A 15872-nucleotide genomic window follows, 5' to 3' on the forward strand; every position below is an offset into this window, starting at 1 on the left:
TCTGCTAGAGAGAAACCGAGACTTGGAACAGCATATAGCTCTCCTAACGGCGAGGCTGGATGAAAGGCGTGCTCAGGATGCACAGGTCAGACCCACCCCCATCGCCAGGAAGGTACCTGGGTTGGTGCAGAAATTTGGGGGGGACCCCCAGGACTATAATGCGTTCAGAACAGAAATAGAATATGCCCTAGATCTGCAGCATGCTGATTTCGCAGACGACTCAGAGAGGGTCGCTTTCGTGGTGGGGCACCTTCAGGGCGGGGCTAGAGACTGGATTAGGCCCCTTATGGCCACGCAGAATGCTGCCCTGAAGGATCTCGGGAAGTTCTTCCAAGCCATGGATGCTATGTATTCAAATGAAATAGCACAAAGCGTGACTAGGAGAGAGTTGATGAGATGCAAGCAGGGAAGCCAATCAGTCTGGGAATATTGGTCACGCTTTGCTATGTTAATTCACCGTCTTGGGTGGTCGCTGGACGCGGAGCCGGTTCAAATGCTGTTTGAGGAGGGCCTCTCGGGCAGCGTCAGGGACGAACTGTCAAGGGCACCCCGTCCCCAGAACATGGATCAACTAACCAAAGCTGTGCTTGCCATTGGAGTTCGTCAGGAAGCGCGCGCTCAGGAGAAGCGCGAGGGAAAGGGAGGGGAACGTTGCCTTGACTACCGCATTCCTGACATACCAGGAGAGTTTTCCCAGCCTGGGGAACTGATGGAAGTGGACGGGGGGAGGGCCAGCAGCATTTTGAAGCCCAGGGAAGGTCGGAAGAGAGATTGGAAGGCGGGAAAAAAATGCTTTCTTTGCCAGCAGCCAGGGCACTTTGCCCGGGTCTGTCCTCAGAGGAAACCATGGCCAGGAATGGCTGGAACTGCTGCCAGTGGGGAGGAACAGCCAGAGCCTGAGCAGATGCCGGGAAACGGGAGAGCCTGGCTGCCCAGCAAAAGAGAGAGCAGCCAGGCAAACGACCAATAAAAGTTCCCCAACCTGAGCCCCCCAGAGCAGCCATAGCCGTTGAAGTGGTACTAGAACTCCCAAACGGGTACCCAGTCAAGGTGGAAGGGTTGCTGGATTCAGGCAGCTCCTGCAACTTCTTCAGCAGGGATTTTGCCCTAGAGCACCAACTCCATTTATTACCTTTGGACTTTCCTTTGCAAGTGAGCACCATAGATGGGAGGGAGCTCCTGGGAGGTGAAGTGACACACCAGACCCCCCCCAATGCGAATGAGGGTGTCCAGGCACACAGAAACCATTGCCTTCCATGTGGCCACGCTAGCGGGACCTCCAATCATACTGGGAATGAGCTGGCTAGCCCTGCATGACCCAGTAGTGTCTTGGCACCAGCAGTCAGTCACTTTTGGATCTACGTACTGCTTGGAGCACTGTTTGGGGGGAGAAAACCCCCGAATGACGGTGGCCAGGGTGGCTGGGCTGGCAGTGGGAACAAAAGGGGAGGTGCCAAGACAATATGCTGACCTAAGGGAGGTATTCAGCGAGAAAGAGGCGGACAAACTACCCCCCCACAGGCCCTTTGACTGCCAAATCAACCTGGTTCCTGGGGCGCAATTACCAGCGGGAAAATTGTATGCCATGTCTGACAAGGAGATGGAGGAGTTGAAGCAGTTTATTGACAAGAATCTGAAGAGAGGGTTCATAAGAGAATCAAAGGCGGTAGGGGGCAGTCCAGTGTTCTTTGTGGACAAAAAAGAGACAAACCAGCCCAGATTGGTCGTGGACTATAGGTCGTTGAACTTGATTTCAGAACCAGTGACCTTCCCCATGCCCAGGATTGACGACATTTTAACGCAAGTGAGGCGGGGAAAATTTTTTACCAAACTGGATCTCCGGGGAGCGTACAATCTGATTAGAATAAGGGAAGGGGACGAATGGAAAACCACCATGTTCACCCCCCTGGGGGCCTTTGAGTACTTAGTTATGCCTTTTGGATTACAATCAGGCTCCGCCTGCTTTCAAGCGTTTATGCACCACGTGCTGGGTCCCCTGCTGTTCAGGAATTGTGTGGCTTTCCTGGATGACGTTTTAATCTATTCGGACAATGAGGAGCAACATGTCAGGGACGTCCAGGAAGTGCTAAAGAGACTGCATAAGCATCAGCTGTGGGTTAAGCTGGAAAAGTGCCAGTTCCATGCCAGAGAAGTCGAATTTCTGGGGTACCGGTTGTCGGACAAGGGGCTGGCCATGGACCCGAGCAAGGTGCAGGCGGTGCTGGAGTGGAAGGCACCCAAAACCCGGAAAGACGTGCAGAGGTTCCTGGGGTTCAGTAACTTCTACAGGAAGTTCATCAAGAACTTCGCTCACCTGACAGCGCCAATCACCGATTGCCTCAGCAGCAAGAAGAAATTCGTCTGGACAGAAAGCGCCCAGCGGTCCTTTGAAAGGCTGAAGGAGGCATTTGCCTCAGAGGAGCAGCTTCTGCATGTGGACCTGACAAAGCCCATGAGAGTGGAAACCGACGCGTCCGACCGAGCCATTGGAGCGGTCCTTCTCTTAAGGGGAGGGGCCGAAGAGGAGTGGAGACCGTGTGCATTTTTCTCAAGGAGAAAATCGGAGCAGAACTATACCGTATATGACCGAGAACTGCTGGCGATCTATGCGGCGTTCCGACGGTGGAGACATCTATTGATAGGGGCGCAACACAAGATTCAGGTCTGCACTGACCACAAGAACTTAGAATACTGGAGGACAGCGCGAGTACTCAACCAGAGACAGATTCGATGGGCGCAGGAATTCTCCAAGTTTTCCTTTGAAATTCGGTATATACCGGGAAAGGAAAACATACGAGCAGATGCGCTCTCCCGTAAGCCGGAGTACATGGACACAGAGGGACCCCCTGAGACACGACATGTGATCCCCGAGGACTGATGGGTGTGCGGGGGAGCGTTGGTGGGTAAAAGGGAGCTGGAGGAACTCACTCGAAATGACGAGTTCGCCCAAACAAAAATTGGAGAACTCCGAGAAGGAAGGGAGAACCCAGGGGGGTTTGAAGAAAAGGGAGGGTTGTTGTACTACAGGGGGGCAATGTATGTTCCAGGGGAAAACCTAAGGGGAAGGGTGCTCAAGCAACTCCATGACAACCCCACGGCGGGTCATTTTGGACAGCACAAGACCATGCTGCTGGTCACCCGGGATTTCTGGTGGCCAAGGGTAAGGGAAGACGTACGGGAATATGTGCGGGGGTGCGACCGCTGTCAAAGGGCCAAGGGAGAGAGGGCGGCTCCGGCGGGGTTACTGGAACCCTTACCCACACCGGGAAAACCCTGGGAGGTGGTGTCCATTGATTTCATGACGGATTTGCCCAAGTCCAGGGGGAAAACAGCAGTCATGGTGGTAGTCGATCTCCTGACCAAGATGTGCCATTTCATAGCCTGCTCCCACGCAGTAACAGCAGAGGAAACGGCCAAGTTGTTTGTGGAACATGTCTTCAGACTGCATGGCGCTCCCACGAGGGTCATCTCCGATCGCGGGAAACAATTTACTTCCCGGTTCTGGAGGAAGCTCATGAGCTTGTTGCAGGTCGAGGTGGGGTTCTCGACGGCATGACACCCAGAAACCAACGGGCAGGCAGAAAGAGCAAACGGGATCCTCCAACAATACCTGCGGTGCTACGTAGGGGAAAGGGAGAACGATTGGGTAGAAAAGTTAGCGCTGGCGGAGTTTGCATATAACAACGCCGAGCATGTATCCACGGGTATGAGCCCATTCATGGCCAACTATGGGTGCCACCCCAGGGCCTTCCCAGGGAGGGGGGAGGAAGGATGGAGTGTACCAGCGGCGGAACAGTTCGTAGAAGAAATGAAGGCCTTGCATCAACAACTCAGATGGAATTTGGAGCGGGCAAAGGAGGTGTACAAAAGGCAAGCCGATAAGCACCGCAGGGAAGGCGAGACAGGGTGTGGTTGTCAACCAAAGGGTTACCCCTAAAGGGAGGATGCAAAAAATTGCAACCAAGGAGACTGGGGCCTTTCGAGGTAACACAGCAGGTGAACCCGGTGGCATTCAAACTCAAACTGCCCAACAGCATGAAAATACACCCTGTGTTCCATAGGTCTCTACTCTCGCTGTACAGGGAGGGGCGGGAGTTTCCAGGGCAGAGGGGAAGGAGCACCAACCACCCGCAGGTGGAGGAAAGGGAACACCAAATGCGAGCTATGGAAATACTCGATTCCAGGTGGCGAGGCTGCCAGGTGGACTATTTGGTAGCCTGGGAAGGGGAACCCGAGTCAGAGAACACGTGGGTCCCGGCAGAGGCAGTCGAGGATGAGTACCTTGTGGAAGAGTTCCACCACCTGTTCCCGAGGAAACCCAAACCGCCAGTGAGGTTCTGGGAGGAGGAGTTTGGCACCACCGACGACGAGGAGGACTTCGTCGGCTTCCCGGCCTCCGGGGAGGAGGGAGGGGGGGTGTCCGAAGAAGAAGAAGCTAACTGGGGGGTTCCACCCACAGAGAGGTGCAGAGGTGGGTGGGAAGCAGGGTTTGAATCATCGGGGGATGACGACAGCTCCTTTTGGGGATTCCCCGCATCGTCGGCCGAGAATAGTGACGAGGGTAGGTCAAAAGGTCGGGACGGGGGTGGAGGGGGTCCTGGGGGGGAGGTGGATGTCAGGGAACTGCCATCGGAGGAGGAGGAGGAGCTAAGAAGGCTCCAGGATGATGGCAGAGAAGCCTCCAGCAGAAGGAGGGGTAGCCCGCAAGCTGGGGAAGGAAATCAGCATAGCACCAGTGGAGAAGGGGAGGAGATAGAGGAAGCGGAGAGGTGGCTCCAAGACTCTGCGCCAGAGACAAGCGGAGAAGGAACCAGTACTCCCTTGCCAGCTCCCACATTGCGAAGGAAGTTGTCACGTAGGGAGAGAGGGAGGAGACTGGGAGTAAAGGAGTTCTTATGTTGGAGAAGGTTTAAGAAACGCCCACTGACGGATTCTGCCAGCGACTGAGGCAGCCACGGGGTAGAGGCTGCTCTGTCAGAAAGGGGTTCAGCCATGCCAGACCACCAGGAGTGAAGGCAATTTACGCACAAGCAATCCCCAGAACCATAACACTATGACTCCAAAAAATGGGAATTTATACAAAGAAAATTATGATAAATGTTGGACGGAGATAAAGAAAGATCTGGAAACATGGTCTAATTTGAAACTCTCTTTATTGGGTCGCATTGCGGTGATAAAGATGAATGTATTGCCAAGAATGTTGTTTTTATTCCAGACACTACAGATTATTGATAAAATTCACTGTTTCAAGAAGTGGCAGAAGGACATATCCAGATTTGTCTGGCAGGGCAAAAAGCCAAGGATAAAATTTAAAATATTAACAGATGCAAAGGAAAGAGGAGGCTTTGCCCTGCCGGACTTGAAACTTTATTATGAAGCAGCGGCTTTTTGCTGGCTGAAAGAATGGCTACTTCTTGAAAACACAGATATATTGGATTTAGAAGGATTTAATAATGTATTTGGTTGGCATGCATATCTATGGTATGATAAGGTCAAAGTGCATAGAATGTTCAAAATTCACATTGTCAGGAAAGCACTGTTTTATGTTTCGACTAGATACAAAGATTTTTTGGAAAACAAGACTCCAAGGTGGTTGTCTCCAATGGAAGCAAAAGCTTTAAAAAAACTCAATATGGAGGCCAATTGGCCAAAATATTGGGAGATTTTAGAACAAGATGGAGACAAACTGAAACTTCAGAGTTTTGATAAATTAAAAAGCAAAGTCCGTGATTGGCTTCACTACCATCAGATAATGGAGGCATATAAATTGGACAGAAAAATTGGCTTCCAGGTGGAAAAATCAAAATTGGAAACAGAATTGTTAGAACCCAAAACTAAGATATTGTCAAGAATGTATAATTTGCTGCTGAAATGGAATACACAGGATGAGGAAGTGAAATCAGTAATGATCAAGTGGGCATAAGATGTTGGTCACAATATAATGCTAGCTGAATGGGAACGGTTATGGACCACTGGTATGAAATTCACGGCATGTAATGCCTTAAGAAAGAATATTATGAAAATGATATACAGATGGTACATGACACCAGTCAAGCTAGCAAAAATTTATCATATGCCCGATAATAAATGTTGGAAATGTAAAGAAACTGAAGGTACATTTTTCCACCTTTGGTGGACGTGCCCAAGGATTAAGACCTTCTGGGAGATAATTTATAATGAACTGAAAAAAGTGTTTAAATACACATTTCCGAAGAAACCAGAAGCCTTTCCCCTGGGCATGGTCAACCAACAGCTCCATGTGAAGGACAGGACATTTTTTATGTACACTACAACAGCAGCAAGAATACTCATCGCACAGTATTGGAAGACACAAGAATTACCCACCCTGGAAGAATGGCAGATGAAAGTTATTGACTACATGGAATCAGCAGAAATGACTGGCAGAATCAGAGACCAGGGAGAAGAGACGGTGAAGGAAGATTGGAGGAAGTTCAAAGACTATCTACAGAAACACTACAAGATAATGAACGCTTGATGACACCAGATTGAATTTAAAAGACTATTAGTATAAAATTTAAAGATTAAGAAAGTCTAATAAGTTTTAAGATACATGGAAATGTAACTATATTAAGACACTAAGAATATGATGAATTTAAGATATGACAGAGGGAAGGAATTTACTGTCAGAATATAAGATCTGGAATACAGAGAGGGAAGGTCTGGGGAAGTCGCAGAAATAAGTTAATGTAAAAAATATATGGAGATAATGATTGTTTTTAATATTTTTATTTCTTTTTCTTTTAATACCTTTTGTTGTATTGCGTCTACATGTTGTCGTATTGTCTTTTTTGTTTGCTTGTGTTCCTTTTGTTGTTTATTGATTGTAAAACCTAATAAAATATTATATATATAAAAAAAATACAGACGACGAGGAGGACTTCGTCGGTTTCCCTGCCTCCGAAGAGGAGGGAGAGGAGGTATCTGAGGAAGAAGAGGCAAACTGGGGGACCCACCCCACAGAAAGGTGTCGAGGTGGGTGGGAAGCAGGTTTTGAATCATTGGAGGATGACGACAGCTCCTTCTAGGGATTCCCTGCATCGTTGGCCGAGGATAGGGACGAGGGTAGGTCAGAAGGTCGGGCCGGGGTGGAGGGGGTTCTTGGGGGGAGGTGGATGTCAGGGAACTGCCATCGGAGCAGGAGGAGGTGAGAGGGCTCCCGGATGATGGTGGAGAGGGTCCCAGTAGGAGGAGGGATAGCCCATACGCTGGGGAAGGAAATCAGCGTAACACCAGTGGAGAAGGGGAGGAGATAGAGGAAGCGGAGAGGTGGCTCCAGGACTCTTCGCAGGAGACAAGCGGAGAGGGGACTAGTGCTCCTTTGCCCACACCCACCTTGCGCAGAAAGCTTTCGTGCAGGCAACAGGGGAGGAGACTGGGCGTCAAGCGGCTTTTATGTTGGAAGCGGTTTAAGAAACGCCCACTGACGGATTCTGCCAGCGACTGAGGCAGCCACGGAATAGAGGCTGCCCTGTCAGAAAAGGGTTCAACCACGCAACCTAGCCAGGAGTAAAGGCAACTTACGCACAAGCAATCCCTAGAACCATTACAGTGAAGATAAATCTTTATTTGTCAGGCTGGCAACAGTTAAACAACAAGCATGATTTACATATAAATTCATGAGTGCAATATGTTTCTCTCCCTTGAGCCCAAGAGAGGGTTCTGACATGACAGCTTATACTCTAAATTCCCTCTTCCCTCTGACCCATCCAACTGAATATCTTTGAAATTATAGACTGATTCTGAGCAGGGCATGAGGAAAGATGCAAAGAGTCTTTGCTTGCTTAAAATTCCAAGGTCGATTTCTAGCATTTCTGCTTAAAGGGTTGCAGGCCAAGATAGAAATATCTGCCCATCCTTATCCTGGAGAAGTGGAGACTGAGAGGAGATATGAGAGCCACCTTCAAATATCTCCAGGGCTGTCACTTGGAAGAGGGAGCAAGCTTGATTTCTCCTGCTCTGAAGGACACAACCTGAACCCGTTGGCCTTGCATCCTATAGATCAGATCCTACTGTAACTTGCCATGTTGATTTGGTAGTGTGGGCCAGCTACAGGCCTTCTGGAATGGCACAGGTCTTCTTAATCCTTTTAAATCTGGTTGTTGGGATGGGTTGTGGGTGGAAAGTTCTTCTGACTCCACGTTAGAGTACCATCAGTGGAGAAGGACAAGGACAGTGCTTCTTAGAAACCGACTTAGAGCAGAAATATTAGTACTGTAATCACTCAGGGTCCATCAGCCTCTGCGGGTGAGCCCAGATCAGCTCGCCACCTAAGCAGGGTGGGGGTGGAAAGTCAATCCTGGCTTTCAGAGAGTAGTGATCAGACCATGGCACCTTCATCGAAGGAGACATGATCACATCTATACCTACGCCAAAGATCAAATCTGGCGTGTGGCCTGCTTGATGTGTGGGCCCGAAACAAACTCGGAGAGCCCTAGTGTTGCCATGGAAGACACCAGGTCCAGAGCCTATGAGGAGGGAGTGGCATCAGGATGGATGTTGAAGTCCCCCAATACCAATAGGTTAGGGAACTCCATGGCCCAGCCGGCCACTGCCTCCAGTAGGCCTGACAGGTTGGCTGCTGGTGTGCTAGGTGGCCGGTACACCAGCCAGACAGCCAAGCTCACCTCGGAGCCCCACACTAAGCCAACACATTCGATGCCGGGGATCGATGGCGATGGTAGAGCCCTGAAAGAACAATCTTCCCGGATTAATAATGCCACCCCCCCCCCCGGCCCACAGTCTGCGACTGGTGGAGGACGGAGAAACCCGGGGTCACCATCTCTCGTAAGGTAACTGTTTCCCCTTCATGCACCCAGGTCTCCAATACACAAGCCAGGTCGACCCCCTGCGAGGTAAAGAAATCTCGCAGGGTGGTGGTCTTTTTGCCTATAGACCTGGCATTGCACAGCACCAGTGATGGAGGTGAGTAATCCTTGCTCACCCTACCCTCGTCCCTCGGGATGGGGCGCAGATTGGAAGGGGTACGAGCATATCCGTATCTCGATCCCCTTCGCCTATAACATCTGCCCCCACCACCATACCTCCCTCGCCCCTCCACGGTAGCAATCCCAAGCCTCATACTAGCCTCCAATAGATGGCAATTGATGTTATTCTTTCCCAGCCTAGTTATTCTGTTTATAGTATCAACAACTCGATAACTCTAATTAGTTGAGTAGAACAAACCAGCTACACATCAGCTACCTCTCTGATTGTATGAAACTATTATATTCTTTGTCAGCCTACTATTATAATATTAAACAAACCAATAAATTAAATTAAATAATAAACCCCAAAACATTCCACAGCTAAACAGAACTGCCATATAACGTACATTAAGGGAAGAAAAAACACCTAAATAGCAGGAGAACAAAAAACTTTTTTAAAAAAGTAATATTTATTGCTTTTCCAACACTTAGAAAGAAGAAGTAAAATAGAAAAGAAAGGGGGGGGGGAGAAGAGAAAAAAAGAACAATACAATACAGTACAATACAGTACAATACATTCCACAGCTAAACAGAACTACCATATAACGTACATTAAGGGAAGAAAAAACACCTAAATAGCAGGAGTACAAAAATCAAACATCTAACAGTAAGCAAGCAAAACTTAAATATTACCAAGGAACAATGAACTATAAAAAACTAAAACAAATGGCAAAGGAAGGGGGGAGGGGGGAAAGAAAAGAAAAGAAAAACGGTTCTTGTAACAGACGAAGTTCTTGTAGCATCACGCGCCAGCTCGAGTCTACTCGAATGATCTCTGAATGATCTCTGAATCTGCCAACCTGAACAACCACTTGTAGTGGCAGAGAAAGTGTTCCTCTTGGCATCAGGAGTCCTCTGGTTTCCCCCACAGCTGGTGCTCTCAGGGCCACAGGATGATCCCTCTCCTCTGCTACAACCAGCTGCCAGCCCTGTGGCTTTAGAGTCTCTGGCCTCCTGAGGGTGGAACCCCCCTCTCTGGCTTCCCTAGGTGCCTTTCAATTGAGTCATCTGCAGAGTAATATATCTTGACCCAGGCTCCATGCCGAGCACTCAACCAGTCTGTCTCAGTCCAGGAGCGCCGCTGGCATGCAGGACAGCCGGACCCACAACTGGGAAGACAGAGCAGGCACACAGCACAGTTGGGCCCACAAGCCAAGAGGGCAGAGGCAAGCACAAGCGGAACACTCCTGCAACACAGTTTCACCTCCCTTAGTTCATTTAACACGCCGAGTCAAAGTCTGAGTCAGAGTCAGTTCGGAAAAAGTTCAGAAGATTAATTAAATCGTTTGGAGTTATGAGTCCTTGAAATAGGCTGGGCAGTGGCTGTTAAGCTGTTCGACTTCGTTAGATCTAATTTACAGTGCCAACTTCACAAGTTGTCTACTATAAAACCCCAGGGTGCCAAACTTTTGATAAGAAGAGGGTTAAAAGATTAAAAAGTTTAAAAAGTTAAAAGGAGTAGGAGCCCCCAACATCTAATGGATGTCTCTTCATCTCTTCATCTGTGGCTTCCTTCCACTCCTCCAACATCACAACACCGCCATTGGCTGTTTCAGTCCTCTAGTCACCTTTTGTGAAGGACTTCTTCATTACACCATCTGTTGCCTCCAGCTCCACCATTTCATCCTTCTGTTCTGGCAATCTTTCATCCGTATTGTTTTCCAAAGTCTCTTTGTCCTCTTTAATTCCACTTTCCATTTCATTCTTCTGTTTTCTTAGCTTTTGGGTGGTTGCTTCCGTACCCATCTCTGCTGTTTCTCCTTGTTAAAATGTTATATATACAAACACACATACACATACAAACACACCAATTGCTCAGTGTTCCTCCATCCCTCCATTATTCCTAAAGCCACAGTTATCTCAGTTTTCCACCATCTCCATTTTACTCAAATTCTGCCATTGAAGGAAAGGCTAGTGGAAGTCAGGGGAACGTCTGTTTCAAACTTCTCCCCCTTCCCTTCCTTAACTGTGATAAAGGATGTGAAGCCTTCAAATATTGCATAGTGCCTCCACACAACCTATTTCACTCCTGATACCTTGCGTGGTCCGGGTTCCGGGGTCCGGGTTCAATGTAGTGATTTAGAAGAGATATTTTATTAACAAGCACACATGTACAGTATCCATCAAAGAAACTGAACATTCTTCAACTGGAGAAGCTGATAGCCTTGCTCTTAGGAGTCTACTCATCTTAAAGATACAATAACATATCATGGGGGGTGTTAGAAGGGGGCTGCAGAAGAGGAAGAGAGGAGGAGGTGTGGGAATGTGTGTGTAAGGGATATTTGGGGAAAGGAAGTGGAGGGGGAGGAGAAATGGGAGCAAGAGTAAGAATGGGGATGCAAAGGAAAGTTGTCAAAAAGGAGGGAGTAAGGAGGCATTAGGAGAGGAATGAAGATGAAAGCAGGGGCATGAAAGGGCCAAAAGAAAAGGAGGAGATGGGGTGAAGGGGAAAACAGATGCAAAGCAGAGCTGCAGAAAATAAGAGAGAAGTGGCTTCAGAAATGGAGCTGCAAAAGTGAAAAGAGACCTCAGTAGCTGCATGGGATGAGATGGGAAGAGAAGGGGAAATGCTAGGGGGTTCATGTGTCAGGAGTGGCCAAGGGGTCACCGAGTGCAGGAAGCAGGGGTGCAGCCCCTAATATTTTCCTATTTTCTTATGTGTTGCAGCGGGGAACTGCACAGAGTTTATACGGATGGGGATGTGCTATAATCCCTATTATAGCCTCTTGATTGAGCTCTTTGACTCCTTCTGGCAGCTGAAAACTGAATGCCCTCAGCAGGCTGGTCAGGAAGATGAATATTTCGATCTTTGCCATCTGCATTCCCAAACATATGCGAGCCCCTGAGGAGGAGACAAGAAGAAGGCAGCAAGTGAGCAATAATTTACTTTCCCATGTTCATTGCTTTGTAGCTATAAGCATTCTGCATAACACTTTGGCAAAATAGACATAGTTAGGATAGGGAAAACATCAAGGCTGCTGTCAGTTTTCTAGCCTGGTCAGTGCTAACCTTCCTTTCTTCTTGTTATACTTATATTTTATTCTGTAATTTGAAGTTCCCTATCTCATATCAAGGAAGATACATTCAGGAAGAGGATGGATAGAAAATGAAGGGTCCTGTGGGAGGGGCAGGGCAGAGAGCATCTCCCAGGGCTAGAAGCCAGTGTAAGAGGGTCTAGCTCCCAGTGAGAACTGGGAGGGCTCACTTTTCTGTGTGCAGAATAAGGGTGAAGATTTAATTTTGATAGAGGACCTTGTAATTTCCTTTATTTCTTTTCTATTTTTTCTTTCCTAATCTTTTTTCTATTTCCCTTTTAGATTAGTATGATTTTTATTGTGTCTTATGTATTAAGCTTTTTAATAAAACTTGATTTTTAAAAATGAAAGGAAAACTTTGGTCAAGTGCCCAATGCAGCAATGCAGAAAGTGGTTAAGACCATGGAGCAAACTCTCCTGCCAGGTTTACTTCACCTTGGTAGGAACTAGCATTGCTGCCTGAAGAGAAGTTGGGTGGCTTGCAGTGGTGATGTGTGACAGGGAACAGCACTATCCTGGTGCTGGCAGTGCTGCCTCTCTCAGGGACAGGGCAGGGGTGGCAAATGTAGGGAGGTGCAGATGGAGACCACATAAGTGTATGTGCATGTGTGGGTCCCAAGCCACCAACCCAGAGATCCCCTTAACTTGCCAGTGCCTTGCCCCATTCTGCTGACCAGCAGTGCCCACTCCCTCAGGTGCTGCTGCTGATGTCATTTCCTGGAAGCAGACCAGTAAGCACATCTACAGATCACAACGTAGCTTGGTCTTCTGTGTTTACCTGCACCAAATGGCAGATATTCTTCTCTGTTCACGAATTGTCCATCCTTGTCCAAAAAATGATTTGGGTTGAACTTTGCAGGTGTCTCCCATCGTGTTGGATCAAGAAGAACAGAGCGCAGATCGGGAACAATAATAGTCCCCTGCAAATAAGAAACAAGTGACTTGGAATGCATTCATATCAATACTTTTTTTTATTGTCCCACACTATCCCAAGACTAATCATTGCAGAGACTGATCTGAATTATTATTATTATTATTATTATTATTATTATTATTATTATTATTATTTTGGTGGGTGGCTTTGTATTCATCACTGTAAAAACTTTCTGTACAGGCAGGAACACAAGAGGGCTTTCCGCCACCTCTTTTAAAATGAAAGCTCACAACCCAGGTGAGACCTCTGGATACTTCAGGCTCCTCCCCTGCCACAATTGCCCCATGGAATGGCACTTGCCAATGGTGAAACATGTCTGCAGATGGAGCTCCTGCTCTTGTCCTTCAGATTTCTGACTAGACAGGAAGTTCCTGTATGCCTGGCAGCATCTCTCAATATGAAACCTTCTGCTGCTTTTTGCTCTTGGGCTACAGGAGTGCAGCTGTATCACACTGTTATACCTTGGGAATGAGAAAACCACGCAGCTTGAAATCCTTTGTACATTGCCTAGGGAACCCAAAAAAAGCGGCAAGTTTAAAGCGCTGTATTTCATGAATCACAGCATTAGTGTAGGGCAGTTTCTTCTTGTCTTGATAGCAGATTGAGTGAGCAGAACGTATGACATCTTCTATTTCCTTGTGCATTTTATCTGAAGAGAATGATGGAAACAGAAGTTTTATTGTGAATACTGCATTTTATTTCAGATGGACATTTAATTCCCTTGAACATATTCCATAAATCTCTGTGAATGAGTCCCAGTTTCTTGCATTTTTAGGTCACCTGGTCCTCCAAAGAGCTCGTCTGTGTACATGGTTCTTCCCCACTCTAGATCCCAGGTGTGAAAAGGCTGAAAGTGAAGCTCATCGCAGTTGTTTCTGGTTACCAGAGCTGGCTGGATTTGCTGAAGGGCTGGGATCAAAGGCTGTCATGTATTCATTATTCACCCCCAGCCCTCAATATTTCCTACTTGGTTTCACTAATACTCATTTCCTCACCTGATCTTTGTCTAGCGTCACTCATATAAAGGTAAAGGTAAAGGACCCCTGGATGGTTAAGTCCAATCAAAGGAGACTATGGGGGTGCTTCGCTCATCTCGCTTTCAGGCCTAGGGAGGTGGAGTTTATCCACAGACAGCATTCAGGGTCATGTGGCCAGCATGACTAAACCACTTCTGGCACAACTGGACACCATGATGAGTGCCAGAGCACACAGAAATGCTGATTACCTTCCCACAGCAGCACTACCATGCTTCCCACAGCATGCACTACCATTACACTGGCATTCTTTCAAACTGCTACGTTGGCAGAAGCTGGGACAGAGCAACAGGAGCGTATCTGTCTTATGGATTCAAACTGCCAACCTTCTAATCAGCAATCCCTAGAGGCTCAGTGTTTTAGACCACAGTGCCACCCACATCCCTCATATAATGGAGCAAGGAGAGGCAGGAATGAGGCTCAGTCACTTATCTCACAGCAGGGGCATTCTTGTACATTTGCTGCATAAAGAAACTGCTAGCAGATTTGCATAACAAAACAGGCTGTGGTATGCTATCAAACTGGAGGGGGGGATGTGTTGATTCCTGCATTGCAGGGGGTTGTATTAGAAGACCCCTGAGGTCCCTTCCAACCCTACTATTGTAGGCTTCCTTATGAAACCTTTAAAGAACTATGCTCCACCCTAGTGGTCAAGAGAAGCCCTGGCTCTCCTCTCTCACCTTGGATATCTGGATGACTTGCCAGGAGGAGAAGTGCCCATTTCAGAGAACACGTAGATGTGTCAGACCCCGCTACAAAGAGGTCAAAAATGCACTGGGCCAAGTTTTCTTCATCATAGGTGGACTCTGGGTCATTCCTGCTCTGGTGTTGAAAATGGGGAAAGTGACATGTCATTTACATGCATTACCTTCTGTCCTTCAGCACTTTATCTTCCTTCCCCCACTTATTACCATACCAGGGTGGCCACACATGCTTCATGAGAGGTGGGGTGTCCTCTTATAGTGCCTAAGGTGAAATGGGAAGCTGCTGCCACCCCCCCCCCTTACTGTTGATGCCCTCACTCGCTGGATCATCACCTTTTCGTGGTGAGTGGGCTTCCACATTCCTATGACCCTTGTGGCGGAAGCCATTGGGAATCTCGTACTCCCAGCAGGGTCACCCAAGGTGGTAAGGTCAAAGGGGAGGAGCTAGACAAAGAATGACCCAAGAAGACATCAACGGCAGAACAGGTGGGTGATAACAAGCGGTATGTTACAACGGCTGTAAAGGTGGATAAAAGCTGCAGCAGATAAGAATTTACCGGTTGCCATGACAACTCATGCCATCAGAACAGAGCCTTACTGCAAAGACTGCTCCAAAGGAAGACCCCATAATACACTTAAGTTTCCACTCCTTTACACTCACATTTCCTAGACATTTCTATATTTGCTTATGGATGGATGTCAACCCACTTGAGCAACTAAATTGACTATGAGAAATATTTGGAGGGAACTCAATGCGATTTTCAACTGAGATTCAGAAAAATAGATACACTGGTACCTCGGTTTTCGAACAGCTTAGTTCCCGAACAACTTGGAACTTGAATGCTGCAAACCTGGAAGTTAATGTTTCGGTTTACGAACTTTGCTTCGGAAGCTGAATGTGCTCCTGAGCTTCCATTTTCACTGTTGCGCTGCTAATTTGTCCCCCCCCCCCCATTGTAATCAAAGCCTTCCATTTCCGATTGAAGTGTCATGAGGTGATATTTGGAGCTTATATTTGGTGCTTTTCTTTTTGCTATTTTTTGCGTTTTTGTTTCTGTGGCTTTTTCATTTTTGTGACTGTAGCTTGTTCTTCATTTTATGGTTGATTGATTGTGTGACTACGGAAATGGATAAAAATCCACCATCCAAACAATGACTAT

At 47.6% G+C, this 15872-nt stretch overlaps 1 protein-coding gene and 1 long non-coding RNA gene across 12 annotated transcripts in view; one reads left to right on the plus strand and one right to left on the minus strand.

The window, feature by feature from the left end:
- The window catches only part of LOC310678493, a 157294-nt gene extending 149638 nt beyond the window's left edge, over nt 1-7656 (plus strand). The window contains exon 3 of the long non-coding RNA XR_014511774.1: nt 7576-7656. This is a non-coding gene — a long non-coding RNA (uncharacterized lncRNA). The remainder of the gene's footprint in view (nt 1-7575) is intronic.
- Nucleotides 1-15872, minus strand: part of LOC310678313 (cytochrome P450 2J2-like) — a 159981-nt gene that overhangs the window by 84828 nt on the left and 59281 nt on the right. For 2 of the 11 annotated variants that reach the window (XM_083442121.1, XM_083442122.1), the window contains exons 10-12: nt 14689-14830; nt 13436-13623; nt 12819-12960 (exon numbers count right to left, since the gene is read on the minus strand). The exons of 8 other annotated variants lie outside the window; for them this stretch is intronic. In XM_083442121.1, the coding sequence (XP_083298247.1) occupies nt 12819-12960; nt 13436-13623; nt 14689-14830 (472 nt within the window). Of the gene's footprint in view, nt 1-11080; nt 11848-12818; nt 12961-13435; nt 13624-14688; nt 14831-15872 lie in introns of those variants that run through there. One more of the 11 variants, XM_083442127.1, reaches the window with a different exon arrangement.

The sequence above is a fragment of the Podarcis tiliguerta genome (genome assembly GCF_965153285.1).
Source record: "Podarcis tiliguerta genome assembly, chromosome: 5".
Taxonomy (NCBI): domain Eukaryota; kingdom Metazoa; phylum Chordata; class Lepidosauria; order Squamata; family Lacertidae; genus Podarcis; species Podarcis tiliguerta.